General features: G+C 44.2%; 1 protein-coding gene across 2 annotated transcripts in view; it reads right to left on the bottom strand.

The window, feature by feature from the left end:
• IGF2BP2 (insulin like growth factor 2 mRNA binding protein 2) overlaps positions 1–15,538 on the bottom strand; it is a 145,904-nt gene that overhangs the window by 9,539 nt on the left and 120,827 nt on the right. The window contains exons 10-12 of one of the 2 annotated variants that reach the window (XM_046657734.1): positions 13,517–13,645; positions 3,070–3,138; positions 2,016–2,132 (exon numbers count right to left, since the gene is read on the bottom strand). In XM_046657734.1, the coding sequence (XP_046513690.1) occupies positions 2,016–2,132; positions 3,070–3,138; positions 13,517–13,645 (315 nt within the window). The remainder of the gene's footprint in view (positions 1–2,015; positions 2,133–3,069; positions 3,139–13,516; positions 13,646–15,538) is intronic. The other variant, XM_046657735.1, reaches the window with a different exon arrangement.

The raw sequence follows: 15,538 nt of genomic DNA, 5'->3' as shown, positions 1-15,538 counted from the left end.
GCAGCATAAAAAACGTCTGGACATTACCAGCCTGCAGAGCCCATCCTGTCTCCCCAGTCCAGCCCTGCTGTCCTTGCCCATCACAGAGGTCATGAGCAAAGTGACATGCCACCATGCTACCTTGCTGAGACAAAGGGGGTCTATGGGGATGTGTGGGGTGAAGCCCAAGGGGCTGATCTCTCCCTCCTTATTTTCCTAAAGGCCTGCTGGGGCTGATTCTGTCAGGGTACTCAGGTTGCTGCGGTGGAAAAAAACCACTGGATCAGAAATAGGATAGCCTGGCCGAATCTCTGCTTTCACGTTCTTTAGCTTTGTGGCTTTTGACAAGTCAATGGAGCTCTCCAGGCTCCCGTTCCTTATGGGCAACAGTAAATGAAAAGTTACTGCTGCAGTTAGCCCGGGTAGGTGCTCAGCATCCCACAGGTCAGCGGAGTTGACATCGAAGAGTCAGTCCCAGCGCTGTGTGCTTGGCCACATGTGCATTCCTCTCTGAGTCTCACGTTGCTCAGGGAAAAAAGGGAGGATTTCATGAGATGATCCCACAAGTTCCTTTTAGCTGAAATCTGCATGGCACCGTGGAGCACAGGGCTGAACCCTGAGACTGGCCCTCGGGGCACAGCCAGCCCAGCGGCCTTCCACACATCACCCGTCCCACCCCGGAGGCAGGGCCTCACCTGCAGCAAGCCTGCTGATGCAAAGGCCCCTGTGTGCTCCCCGTTTGTCCCCCCATACCTCGGGTCTCTCATCCAGTCTGTCCACTTTGTAGGTGACATAAGTGAAGCCTAAGAGGGGAAATGATTTACCTAAATGAAATTCTTCTACGGTCTCACTGCAACCCTTGTTCTGTACTACTCAGAACGTTTTGTTTTTGTTTTTCCCCAGCACACTTGCTGTGGGAGAAATTCCAGCTCTTCTTGGGGAGAAAGTGTAAGCATTCTTTCTCTCCAAGTCATGAGACTTCTCGTTCGGAATTCCGGGTTGTCCCATGGTAGCAAATTATTTTACGTAACAACGGAAACTCTGTTTCCGAAAGTGCTTCACGGGGCTCGGGATGTGCTCAGCATTCTGCCCGTGAGTCAGAGCTGATAGCTGGGCTTGGAGCAGGACCAGGGCCGAATAATCCTTCCCTTTCAGCTTCTCTGACGATTCTTCACATTGTGCTGGAGGAGGCAGGATGTGGGTATGGAACTGCTGCTATGTCTGCACTCGCGACCATTTCCATAAATCAAGGGCCTTCCTTCCTCAGCCTCCTCTGCTCAGGCCTAGGGCTGCATATCAGGTTATGTCACCAGCTGCTCTGTTTACCTATGGTTTTGTCATTGCTTTTCAAAGACTTTTTCATTCAAATTATTTTTTCAAAGTTCCAGGGTTTCTGAAGTGGAGACTAATTAAAGCATCAAAGAACTGGTAACTGCTAAGTATAAATTATCACTCCACTTAAGTCCACTGCCTTGACTTGGGAAAAACCCTCAGCCATTCTTTGCTTTACCTTCTTGAGAAGAGGACAGTGGTAAACCAAAGAGGACCAGGTTGGCTTATCTGTTTTTTCTATTTCATGTATTTTCTTTTCTTTTTTTTTTTAAAGATTGGCACCTGAGCTAACAACTGTTGCCAATCTTCTTCGTTTTTTTTTTTTATTCTTCTCCCCAAAGCCCCCCAGTACATAGTTGATTATTCTAGTTGTGAGTGCCTCTGGTTGTGCTACGTGGATGCTGCCTCAGCATGGCATGATGAGCGGTGCCATGTCCGCGCCCAGGATCTGAATGGGTGAAACCCTGGGCCGCCGAAGCAGAGCACACGAACTTAACCACTTGGCCATGGGGCCAGCCCCTATTTTTTCTAATTCAGTTGTTAGTTGAACAAAAAAGGAATGAGAGAGATAAAGATGAGAGCAAATGTCCTGGGGGCAAATTTTCCAGGTCCTGTGGGGTTCAGTCCCTGGATGGGACTGACAGAAGGAACAAGGATGGGGGGTGGGGAGGGATGTTGGAAGAGGTGGGATGAAGTGGCTTTACCTTGATGGAGGCACCGGCGAATCTAGCCAGCTGTTTAATGTGCGCCCCCTTCTTCCCGATGATGGCCCCCACAGCCTGGGTTGGTATGAAGAGATTCACAATCTCCTGCTCTGGATACTGTAAGGGCAAGACAAGACAGAAGACATCATTCCCGCTGGGGTTGCTCCTTCAAGGCACTCAACAGTTACTGAGCATCTGCCACGAAGCACGTGGTAGGGAGGCCACACTACCCAGGAAATGGCCAAAATGGTGCATGGGATTCTTCTGTGGCCTGGGGCTCTGCAGGTGTGAAACTTGAGAAAGGAACCTGAACACAGGGAGGATGGCAGGCAATCAAAATGCAAACTCCTCTTGAGCAGCTCTGAATTTGCCGGATACAGAAAGCTGTCTGTTCACAGGTTTTCTGTCGTATACAAACGTGATATGTAGTTCTCCTGTGTCTTCATCCAAGAAATCAATATAGTAATCAAACACCCAAGGCCTGAGGACGGGGCCCTGAGGCACTTGTTAGAGGGAACGGGAAGCTGCCCACCCGACATTGTAGCCAGGAATGGCATATTCGCAAGAGCGGTGTCATATTCCAAACAAGATGGCCACTAGACCCACCCTGATGAGGCTGCATGGTGACAGCCCAGAGAGACATGGGCAAGGCCACCAGGGGTCCTCGCTATAGGGTTTGTGGGAATGACATGATCCCATTTGCTAGACTTTGTTCAGAGATCTCTAGGAACCCTGTTCTTTAGTCCAACATCACCTCCTACTTTGACCTATGATGGCTCATTTGCACCAGTTTCCTGCCACCTATGGGATTTGTAAGCATCAGCAGGACTGCTGAACGGGACAGCACGAGCACTCTGAACACCTATAGTCCACTTGAATGCTGGGTAGTCTGGTGTGCTTATGCCCTCTGATGTGTCCCTCCTAGGATGACCCAGAACCACAGCACCCAACACTCACACTGTGAACATCCACTGGCCAGTCTGCCAAGGACTATGTGGTGTCAGGCACAGGAGAGGGAAAAGTGGTGGATGGCGCTGAACTGAGGGGCACTTACAGAGTGATGATGCGGGAACGGGCTGAACTGGTGAGGGGGGTACAAGCTGGAGAAGTATCCGGAGTGGGTCTGCAGTATGAGAGAAACAGTCAGTCAGCTGGTGCTCTAAGTCATTCACCAACCTCATGGAGGCAAGATTCCCACACGTGACACAGGTCTCTGCACCATCACCTGGCCCCATTGTCGCATCTGCACACCTGTCCCTCTGCAGCTCAGACCTCTGCTCCACTTCCCCTCCGAGCACTGGGCTGGGCTGAATGTTGATCACTTCTGGCTGAGCCATGCTTTAGGCTTCCTAGCATCTCTCCATGGGAGTGATAACCTGCCACACACTCTTTTAACCTGTCCTCAGGTCAAGAGGCAGGACCAGTGGCTTCTATTTCTGGGGCATTATGAACCCTGGATACAAAGGAGCAGAGAGTGCTAGGACAATAACCAAGAGTTATTCGGAACAAGCAAATGTGCTCCTGGGAAGTCAGATCAGTGAGCTCCATCAGAGTCTCAGAAGGAACGGAGAGACTGAGAATGGAGAAACTGAAAAAGAGCTTGAGGGGCCGGGCCTGTGGCCGAGTGGTTAAGTTTGCGTGCTCTGCTTCGGCGGCCCAGGGTTTTGTTGGTTTGGATCCTGGGCGCGGACATGGCACTGCTCATCAAGCCATGCTGAGGCAGCATCCCACATAGCACAAATTGAAAATACAACTATGTACTGGAGGGCTTTGGGGAGAAGAAGAAGAAGAAGGAAAAAAGAAGACTGGCAACAGATGTTAGCTCAGGTGCCAATCTTTTAAAAAAAAAAAAAAAAGGTGGAGAAGAGAGAAAGAAAATGAATGAATAAATATATTGTGTGTGAGTGTGGGGAGGGCGAGCATGGGACAGGAAGGCAGATGCGGATAGAAGAAAACAGAGCTATTAGAAAAATAACATTTTAAAAGTAGCTGCTTTTGATTGAATACCTACTGTGTACTAGGCAGTGTGGTAGAAACTTTCTATCTATTCATAAACTCTTTTCATCCTCACAATAGTCTGCAAGGCAGGAATATGTCTGATTTTATATATTCTTACGGGCAAGCCATTGACCAGTCAGCACAGTCTAGTTAACTGTGCTTTACATAAGGCCAAGCAAACACTGGCGTGCCTGTTACGGGAAAAGGGGTTGAACGGCTCTGAGCACCATGGGCCCAACCCCTCAGGACGACCCTACGACACAGCCTCCTCGGAGGACCGTCCAACAGTGGTAAGACGAGGGTGAGGCTTGGACTTACGGGACCTAGCTTTCATTTGAGGGCCCTTTAGAAAGTCTTATGGTGTCCTTCGTCCCCTGAATCTCTAGCTGAAGTCTGAGCTCCAGATCACAACTTCGCCTCGTGACTCATTACGGACAAAATGAAACTGTTCCCCTTTCTGAGCTTGGAGAGTGGACTTCTAGACGTGGGGAAGAAGAGATGTCAACACAGTGGGGAGTGTCCCCCAGGGGTGCTCTAGGTGCCCAGAGCACCTCCGGAGGACAAAGCTACGCTTGTGGAAGGGAATCATCACTATAGCGCAATCCTTTGTTGCAGTGACACCTCACGCCCACAAGAGGGTGCTATGATATCAGCGTTCTCCTGGCAACCTCTAGTTTCGAAAGGAAGCTGAGTGAAGAGGTTTGGCTTCCTTGGCCCCGTCTCTTTCTTGAAGAGCCTCACCTCTAGACCCTTCTCTGTGTAGATCCCTGTCGTGGGCCATGGGGCCATGGAGTGTGGGGGGAGAATTCCTGCAGCTTTTTTGCTCAAAGTTCTTGGGGAAAGGATGCTTTTGCCCTCCTTGCCTGGAGAGCCTTTCCTACAGCCCTCATAGCAGAAATAATTCTTCTTTTCTGTGTGTGAGGAAGATTCGCCCTGAGCTAATATCCACTGCCAATCCTCCTCCTCCTTTGATTGAGGAAGATCAGCCCCAAGCCAACAGCTGTGCCAATCCCCCTCTACCTTGTACGTGGGACGCCTCCACAGCATGGTTGATGAGCAGAGCAGGTCCGCACCTGGGATCCGAACCTGTGAACCTGGGTCACCAAAGCGGAGCATGTAGAACTTTAACCACTTAGCCATGGGGCCAGACCCAGAAATAATTGTTTTGAACTGTGATTTGGCCTCACTTGTGTGATGCCAAGAATATACTGGCCACAGTGTAGCTCTTATTCTGAGTTCAAATACTCCTGACAGAAACACTGTTATCAAATTTAGATCTACCACTTGGGTTAGGGGAGAGAATCAGCTGTAAAAGGATGAAATGGACCAATCCCCACTCCCCTTTTCATTCATGAGTTACAGCTGGGAAATTGTGAGGAAAGAGCCTGAACTCAGCAATCAGAAGCTCATTTCTGGCTGATTTTCTGCCACTAGACTTTGTGGACATAAGTTGATTTCTGGAGCCAGAAGACTCAGAAGACCAGAGTCTGCATCACTAGCTCTATAGAAGGGAACAATTTATTCAGCCTTCCTGAGCCTCATCCACAAATGGATTTTTAATATCATTATGCGGTTCATTCAATTATTCATTCAAAAGATATGTGAGCATCTACTATGTGTGAAGCACTGTCCTAGGTGCTGGGCACAGAGCTGTTGAGACAGAAATGGTCACTGCCACTACGGGACTTAGGTTCTATTGGGGAGGCAGACAGTACTGTGAAAGAGATGACCAGGACGATGTGGGGAAAGGGAGCTGCATAGATGAGGGATGGGATGGCGACTTCGGCTGGAGTGGTCAAGGAGGACTCTTGGAGGAGGTGACCTCTGAGTTGGGACCCACAAAGGAGATGGAGCCCTGTGACGGCACTGGGGAGCGAACATTCTAAGCAGGGTTCTTGGAGGTCCAGAGGTAGGAAAGGGGTTGGCCTGTTTGAAAAACAGAAAAGAAGCCGGTGTGGTGAAAGCAGGTAAGAGTATAGCAGGATACCACAACAGGGAGGCAGGCAGGGCAAGACCACGCAGGGCCTTGTGGGCCTTGTTTTGGGCCTGGATTTGACCCTAAGTACAAGGGCTGCCCCTGAAGGATGTTACATAGCATTCAATGAGGTCACAGGAATGGAAGACTCTATCATTGGGCATCATGTGGGCTGAATCAATGCGTGTTAAACGAGTACATGTTCATAATGAAGTGTGTGTCTTTTCAGAGCACACTTTCTTTTTCCCATCCCCCCCAAGCTTACATGGCGTCTACAACCTCCAACGGAAGCGAGAGCTTCCAAACATGCCTAGTCATGATGATTAGAAGAGTTGTTGATGATCTGAACAAATGCTCTCTAACGGGAGCAGGTTGTAGCCATCTGACCAACCAACAGCCCTGAGAGAAGGAGGTCAGTAGGTAACCCCAACCCCAACATGGCAGTGGGGCTCACTGTCCTAGTTTGAGAGTCCCCAGCTATTTTATGAGGGAGAAGCTACTTTATTTTTGAGTGTTTCAAAAGCATTATGATATTGGGGAGGGAGAGAGGAGGTGTCTGGTGAAGGCACCCCTGCCAGGTGTGCGCCCACCCCCTGCCAACAGTGACGCAGCAAGGTGGGGGGTGGGGGGGTCATTATTATCCCCTGGTTCATTTCAAATTCTCAGTTGGAGGGAAACTGGTATCTGCTTTTCCTCTACACTGACTGCAGGGGTAGGTTGGTGCATACACCAAACTTGTAAAAACTGAAAAGGGAACTCAAACAGTTGGGCCTGCTTTTCCTGGAAGAACTGCCAGATCCTCAGTTCCAAGCTGTTATGTGTGACCATCCGATGCATGATTGAGGTAGTACTCTGAAGCATGAAGAAACTGGGGCGGGAGGAGTGAGGGGTGGGAATGGGGTAGTGGAGAGGGCAGGGGTTAAGACTGCAAATTATGCTCAAATACTTAAATAGCTTCAATGTAACGATGCCTTGTTGCAAAGATGGCAGGGGCTCTCCCTAGGAAACAGGGATCTGGGCGTGGGCCTGGGCGAGGGCAGTGGACTTGGCCAGAGAAGTCAGTGTCATGGGCAGAGCTTTCCAAGATTCAGAAGGGGCACTGTTCTGCCCCAGCTTTTCCAAGTGCCTCCCCACAGCAGCTGCTTATCCACCTGCGTGCTCTCATAGGACAACCTCCAGAGCTGATGGGGACTAGAAACTGGTGAGGAAGCAAGAGGCAGAGCTAAGATTGGAGCACAGTCTGTGTGTGTGATCCCGCAGCCCAGGATCTTAACCACCACATCCAACACTGCCCTCACCTGGAACCTTCCGAATTCACTGGTTCAGGTGGGGCCTATGGCACATGTTATAATAAAGCCCCCCTAAGGATTCTAAAATGCCATCTGTTGAGTGTATTTAAAAGCATGAATGGACAATTAAAATTCATATATGGAGAATGAGCAGCACGAAAGAGGGGAGATTCAAGAGGACAGTGCTTTAATACGTGAGTAGACTGCTATGAGTTAAGACCAATCAGAGAACTAGATTGATCTTGGAGATTAAAAACGTGATCAGTGAAGTAAAACTCAATAAAAGCAGGATACATAGAAGAGACACTCCTGCAAAGCCAACGTGTGCATCAGAAGATTAACCCATGGAAAACAAAAAGAGGGCATTAGAGACATGAAGAGTGGAGGGAACAGATCTTCCATCCATCAAGTGGGACCTCAGGAAGGAAGAAATGAAGTGGAGAGAAGAGAAGTGATACGAAAACTAATTACAGAAGCAAAAGATTTTCCTGAGCCAAAGAAAAACTTGAATGATCAGATCAAAGGGCTCAGATTCAGATTTCTGAATTCCAAGGGGGAAGGCAAAAAAACCTTACAGACAGAAGAAAAAAGAAGTTACCTACAAAAAAAGAGAATCAGGGTGAAAGAGAATCACACTTATCTGACAAAGGAAACACTACAAGTACTGTTTTCTGAGTTCTGAAGGAACAATGACCCTAGAATTTCTGGACACCCAGTTGAACTTTCCTTCATGTGTGAGGGGAAAAGAAAGCCATTTTCAGAAAAAGAATGGTTTAGAAATTATGTTACTTACATATTATTCCTGAAAAAAAAGTTGTTTGAGGAAGTACTCCAGACAAAAAAAAACCAATACCTCAAAAAATGAGAGGATATGGAGCACAAGAAACTGTCTGCAGTGAGCAAAGAAACCAGTAAAAGTTTAGTTAATTCTAAGTAACTGTAGATTATGAGACTGTATATTCATAATGAAAGAAAGTTTTATAATTTGGACTAGAATTCCACATTATTTCTAGAATTATATGATCAAAACCCACTAAATAATATCAGTAAACTGCTCTCAAAATTTAGTAAGTCGTATTGATAAAAAATTATATAGAGGATCTGAGCCACCAATTAGAAGCTTGATTTTACAGCTATAAACACAACTTTGAGCCCGTCAGAGAAGGTTATCTTTCCAAATGTCAAGAAACCATTTTGAAAACCAAATGGTTTTCAAAAATTGATGATGCAAAAGGCCACAAAAATCACAAATGTTCCAATAATATTCTCTGAGTACAAAGTACAGGAAATAATTTCAAGATAACAAAAAGAAACCCTCGAGCACTTAGAAATTTAAAAAATAGAAAAATCCCCAGCAAAGTTGATCGAGGAAAAAAAAAGAAAAAACACAAATACATGATGTTAGGAATAAAAGAGAGATATAACCACAGGTTTGGAGATTTAAAAGGGAACAGTCTGCTTTGTACAACTTTATGCCAATACATATGAAAAGAGAGATGAAATGAATACTTTTATAGGAAAATATAAATAACAAAACCAAGTCAAAAACTTATAAGAAATCGAAAAGGTTGTAAATGATCTTTCTCCAAACAAAAGGGGCTAAGTCCAGATGTTTTACTGATGGGTTTTATAAAATCTTCAAGGAACCAGAAAATCCCTATCTATTCTTTAATTTTCACAAGTGTAGTAAAAGTTGGCCTTCTTTCCAATTCATTCTTTGAGAAACAAATAACCCTGCTGTTAAAACTGTTGAAGATAGTATAAAACTACAAGAAGTGCAGTGTAGAGAGATGAATGGAACGGAATAGAGTTCAGGAATATGACTAAGTGGTAACTTAGTGTATGACAAAGCTGGCATTTCAAATTGTTTGATAAAATGGTGCATTATTCAGTAAATGACTTGGGGAAAACTGTGGAAAAAAAATAAAGTTAGATCCCTATCTCAAAGTATAAGTCAAGACAAATTCCCGATTACAGATATAAATATGAAAAACAATCCCCAAAAACCAACAACAAAAAGTTACTATAAGAAAACACGGGAGGGGGCTGGTCAGGTGGTGTAGTGGTTAAGTTCACACACTCCACTTTGGTGGCCCGGGGTTCACTGTTTCGGATCCTGGGTGCTGACCTACACACCACTCATTAAGCCATGCTGTGGCAGCATCTCACAGAGAAGAACTAGAAGGACTCACAACTAGGATATACAGCTATGCACTGGGACTTTGGGGAGAAAAAAAAAAAAAGCACAAGACTGGCAACAGATGTTAACTCAGGGCCAATCTTCCTCATCAAAAAGCACAAAAAAAGGGATGCGTCTGTGGTAGCAGGGGTTCTTTAAGAAAACATAGGAGAATACTTTTACAGTCTTGGATGGGAGAAGGCTTATTCCTTAGCATGTCATCAAAGGCCAGAAATCCATAAAGGCAAACGTTAGTTAAATTGGTGGATTTAACTACCTTAATTCTTAAAATTCTCCATGAATTCTGTTGTAGGGAAATCTGTGAAAATTTAAAATGCATGTACCCTTTGACGCAATAATTCCAGTTTTAGAAAGAATCTACTTCCAGACATACACATGTGTGCAAAGACTTATGTATAAGGATATTCGTTTTGACACTATTTGTAGTAGAGGAAACCTGGAAACAATCCCAATGTCTAAAAATGTGCTCAGTAGAAGAATTATAGTAAATTCATACAGTGGAATACTACGTAGCCAGTAAAGAGAATTAGGTCTAGCTATGGAAAGATGTAAAGTAAAAAAGAAACTTGTAATTCACTAAGTATAGCATCATTCCATTTGTATTTCTGAATAATATCATTGTACATATGTTAAGAAAACATTTTTTAAAAACTGTGTAGACATAACAGTGCTAAACTTCTGGGGTGTGTTGTCAGGTGAAATCTGGGTAAGAGAAGGAAAGCTGAAGGGAAACATCGATATTTTACTTCATATAATAGTTCGTTTGTTCAAAATATGTCTATTTTAAATTATTATGGCATGGGACATCACAAAATAAAGCAAAGAGAAATGACAAGCCGGTGGAAAATATTTACAATATGATAAATGGTTAACTGCCTTCATATTTACTTAGCTGTTACAAATCACTAAGAAAAAGATGGGGGGGAAAAGACGATAATGGCAGCTAGGATTTACATGGCAATTACTATGTGCAGGTTTTAACGTATTTAATAACTCTCACAACAACCCCGTGGTATGTGTACGATTATTATCCCCATCTTACAGACAGGGATGCTGAGATGCAAAGAGGTTTAGGTGCTTGCACAGGGTTAAAAATAACAAGTGATGATGCAGAGAGTCAAACGCAGGCAGTCTGGCTCCAGAACCTATACTGCCTCTCAATAGACTGACGGGAAGGGATACAGAAAGACAATTTATTAGCAAGGAGATAAGACGGCAAATCAACTCAAAAGTGTTGAGTCTCATAATAACAAAAGAAATGTATATTTTAATGTACTAGATTGCAAGAACTAAGTATATTGGTAGTGAGGATATGGGAGAAAAAAATCCCTCTGTCACATACTCTTGATGGGAATGAAAAGTAGTAAATCCTTTATGTATCAAAATGTATATATTATGTATCAACATTTATATATTTTATAATGATACACTCTATATAAAATGTATACGTTATTTGGCTCCAGCAATTCTATTTCCAGGGATTTATTTTGAGGAAATAACTGGATAAGAGAGCCAAGATATATATACAAGGATTTCCACTGTAGACTGAAAATTTGGAATATATATACCATATATATAAACAATTTGTATAGAAATAAATTGTATTACACACACCCACATGTATACATTGAAATAGTGGTTATCTCTAGACTAAGAAAAACCTTGCACTTTCTATATTTCTCTATTATTTACTTCTTAAATACTATGTACGTATTACTTTTGTCACCAGAAAATAATAAAAAATGACTTTTCATACATACACATATGCATTAAAAATTCCAGAGTTTCGAGACCAACCCACGCATGTGTGAGCCAGCTGTAAGGAGGTACACAGACTGCCTCACCCTTGGATGCCAAGAGCAAAAACAGTAAAGTTTTGTGATGTCTAAGTGCAACCAAGAAATACCCTAGTCCTTTGAAATCTGAATGGCTATGTGACAGGAAAACAATATTCTATAAGTATTTAATGTATCCCCACCACCCCACCCTACCCTGTCCTTCTCAGGTGGGCTGGGCCCACCAGGGAAGCCCACTCAGCCCATAGTGTAGACTCTGCAGGTGTGGCTTTGGGGACCTCTCCCAGGTTCCACACAAGTGGGTTGCAATGGCCACCTCCACGCCTTGGGCCTGCGCTTCTGCAACTGCCTGAAGGGGACGTCTGCAGGAGCCATGTTGTCACAGAGGCTAGGCAACTGCGTGCTCTGGATCAGAATCTAATCTTGATCTACGGGATCAAGATCAGAACTGCATGGCTTTTAGCTTAAATAAGAGATTTTCTTTAAAATCTAATTTATAAAGAACAGAAACTATGCTTTAGTAAAATACTACTACTGTTTTAGTTTAAAATACTACTTTTAGTAAAAATCTCAGATGTAAAGGAAGCTTTCCAACTGGCAAAACTTATTGTCGAGTTTAGAAAATAGTCTGCTTTCACATGAAAACTTCTCCTCTTGTTTTAGTTTTGGGATCTGCAAAGTTTTTCTGTAAAGGGCCAAATAAATATTTTAGGCTCTGAGGCTCAGAGGGTCTCTATCACATCTACTCCACTCTGCCATCATAGCAGGAAAACAAACATTCAATATGTAAACCATTTGGTCATGGGTGTGTTTCAATAAAGCTTAATTTACAAAAGAAGTGGTGGGCTAGACTCGGCCCATGGGCTGTAGCTTGCTCACCTCTATTTTAGATGATCAGTTTTAGATGTGGTCTATTTTATTATACCTTTTTTCTCGCACCACTTATGTTATTTAGGTAGAGAGGGTAGCCTGGCTTTTGATGTTTTCTTCTGTGGGCAGTACATATAGACTTTCTCCCAAGAAATGAGATGTGCCTCAATGCCATTTAATTGTACCAAGCTCGGTCATTCTCAAATCTTACAGGAAATGTATGGGGACGTGCACCTGTCATAGTTGTTCTTGCTCCTTGGAGCAGCCACGCGACCATAACAGCTGCCACGTCCCCAGCTCTCCCCAACACACACACCCCCCCCCAAACATACACAGCTCAATATTCGGCCTTATCCTTCAGTTTAAGGGAAAGTGGATGTAACTCTAATGAAATGGCCTGAAGATTTAGAAATGACTCAGAAGAACTGTCTATAAACAAGATTGTATGTTCCTGAGACTAAGGACACGGGTGCCAGTTCACGTCTGTATTTTGTTGGCAGAAAAGCACAGTGGGTTCATTCCAGCTCTCTACAGATAACCCAAGGAGCTCCTAGGAATTCTCACATGGCAATGCCTACACTGGAGACCACCTTTCACAAGAAAGGAGTGGATGAAGTAGAGTTCACCAACCTGATTTTTCCCATTTAAACAGTATAAACATTGGGGGAAAGACAGTTTGCTTCAGAAATAAGCAATATGTGTGGGGAAGAATTAGGAAAGAAAAAAAACCAACCTGTTAAGTATCCTGAACCCCAATTTGGTAATGTATTGATCTTGAATAATGCTTGTGAATAGGAGCAACAAGTAGAAAACTCCTGAAAATCGCATTTCTTCTTTTGTTATTAATTGTGACTCAAACAATAAATACTTATTGAGAACCTACTAAATGCCAGGCATTGTGCTAAGTGTTGAGAAACAAACCCTGTATTATTTTCTTTTAAAAACTGCCTACTTATAAAATATAATGCAAGTGACTTGTAGACAGAGGTGGGAATTATACAGACATCTAACTCCCAGAGTCATCCAGATACCTTAATATTTTAATAAATGAACAACACTCAGGAAGGTTCTTATTTGAGCTAATGGTTTTTTCCAATAAATAGGCTTCTAGTTAATGAATGTTCTAGTAGTTTCTTTCTTTCTTAGATATGATATATACTACGTTTAAGAGCACACATTTAGAGGATGGTTTAATAATATTAATCTGTCCATTAGGAAGAAGTCCTAAGAAATGCTGGATTCATTCTATAATCAATTTAATCACGAGCATGGCCTCCAAAGTAAAGCTTTAGCTCTGATCAACACAGCAGAGTAATGCTGCAGCCTGGGGGTGCCCAGCGCACGAGCAAACCTCTGAATGCTGAGCTACTTACAGCGAAAGGGTGGTAGGGGGGAGCGGGGGGAACTCCTCGGGGCCCTGCTGGTGGAGGCAGCATGGACAGTCCTGTTGAAAAGATGCCAAGTGCGCTGAGGTTCAACCCCGGGATCAGATTGGCTTGTTGCTGGGAATAGAAATGGAGAAAAAGATGAGGGGAGGAGACCAGAGAGGCCCAGCTTGCCTGGGTCAACCTCTACCTCTTTCTGGTTGGGACCAGAGTCTCCTAATCAGCTCCCCCCTGGCCCGGTGGACCTCTTCCCCACTGTGCTGCCGGGGTGGGCTCTCCAAACCTCAACCTGACCACAGTCTTCCTTCAAAGCTTCTCTGGCCACCCTCGAGAGTGTCTACACGTCGTAACACAGCAAACGAGGCTCTTCCTGGGGACTTAGGTGACCTCACCAGCCTCTCTCCTGCTAACCTCTCATCCCCATCCAGCCCAATCCTGCTCCTCTCTCACCTCTGGACCCCTGCACATGTTGTCCACCTTGCAAGGAATGTGCTTCTCCCCCTGCTCACCTGGTTAAGTCCTACTCATCCTGTGGATTTCACATGAGCTCAGGTGTCCCATCATCCAAGAAGCCTTCTCTCACCCCAAAGGTCTCAACTCAAGTGCCTTTTTTGTGTGATCTCAACACTCCTATGTTTCCTTAAAATAGCACTCATCACACGGTATGTGAATCAGCTGTGTTGTTACCGCTTCCCCTTTAAAAGCATAATTTCCTTGTGGATAGAAGCTATCTTACTTAGTATTGTGTGCTCAGCGCCTGGTACATAGTAAGTATTCAATAAATATTTGTTGAATGACTATGTTTAAAACAAACTGGATTAACAGTTTTTTTCCAACTCTATCCAGGGAAAGATCAGACCCTTCACCAGGATACCACATATGTAAACTCCATTACCCGGATTCAGGATTGTTCACAACTTTGGCTTTTTCACCATTTAGTTGCCATCTTCATGATTACCTTGCTTGCTTATTTCACATTTAAACACGGGATGCTTACATAGGCTGGGGGTGAGTTTTAACCACACAGTCCTTCGGAGGCAGAAGGATGGAGCAACCCACCCAGGCCTGTGTCTGACCTGCCCCCACCTTGGTCCCCTGAACACTAAGCAGTTCTCTAACATTTTCTATTCTATCTGTGGCCAGGGTCACCGAGTAACTTGTCTTCTTTTAGAATGTTTGGAATACCAGAGGTGGAATCCTTAACCTTTACCCCATTTGATATATAAGATCTAGTGATTTTGTTACTCATCTGTCAATGCATGACTTCGGTACAGACATGAATGAATCTAAGTATATGTATGTTCAGGTGAAGGTATGTGGAGCACCCAGACCCTTTTGTAGATTTTTCAGGTGTTCACAGAAAGAGATGTTCATATAAGACATCAAGAGCCCAAAAGAAGAAAACGAGATCACTGGATGATACTTCCACAGCCAAATACACACAAATGGGGGGAGAAGGTCACACTGCAATCTTCTCATCATGTCCCACAATTACGATGTGATGTGGGCTGCTGAGCTGGGGGCCAGGGGAAGGTAGGGGAGAGGACACTGATGTGAGTAAGAGGGTCCTGTGGAACAGGCTACATGAGGGAACTGGGTTTAACCTACATAGCTCTTTGTCAACACTTGTCCCTCTATGAAATGTTACCAGGTCTAGGATTCGCTTCAAAGTCATCCAAGGCAGGTGGGGAAGTGGATGAAGGTTCAGATGAAACAAAACAGGTCATGAGTTGATAATGACGGAAGTTGATAACTATATATCTATGAGGGTTTATCATATTATCCTTTCCTCTTTTGTATATGTTAGAAAATCATAATAAAAAATGAAAAAATTTATTCTGAGCTGAGCTGAGCTTGGGTTTTGCTGATGGACAAATATTTTTAAGATTTCTCATTGCCAGACTGGTGTCTCCCCATTATAAAATGGGAACTAGGTAGCAGTAACAGGAAGGACAAACCCAAACCAGTTTGCTGGAAGTATTAGTGAGAACTTAGGTGGTTGACAACATT

Source organism: Equus quagga, chromosome 4 (genome assembly GCF_021613505.1).
Source record: "Equus quagga isolate Etosha38 chromosome 4, UCLA_HA_Equagga_1.0, whole genome shotgun sequence".
Taxonomy (NCBI): Eukaryota; Metazoa; Chordata; class Mammalia; order Perissodactyla; family Equidae; genus Equus; species Equus quagga.
Note: the sequence above shows the minus strand (reverse complement) of the source record. Positions and strands in the feature narration are given on the sequence as shown.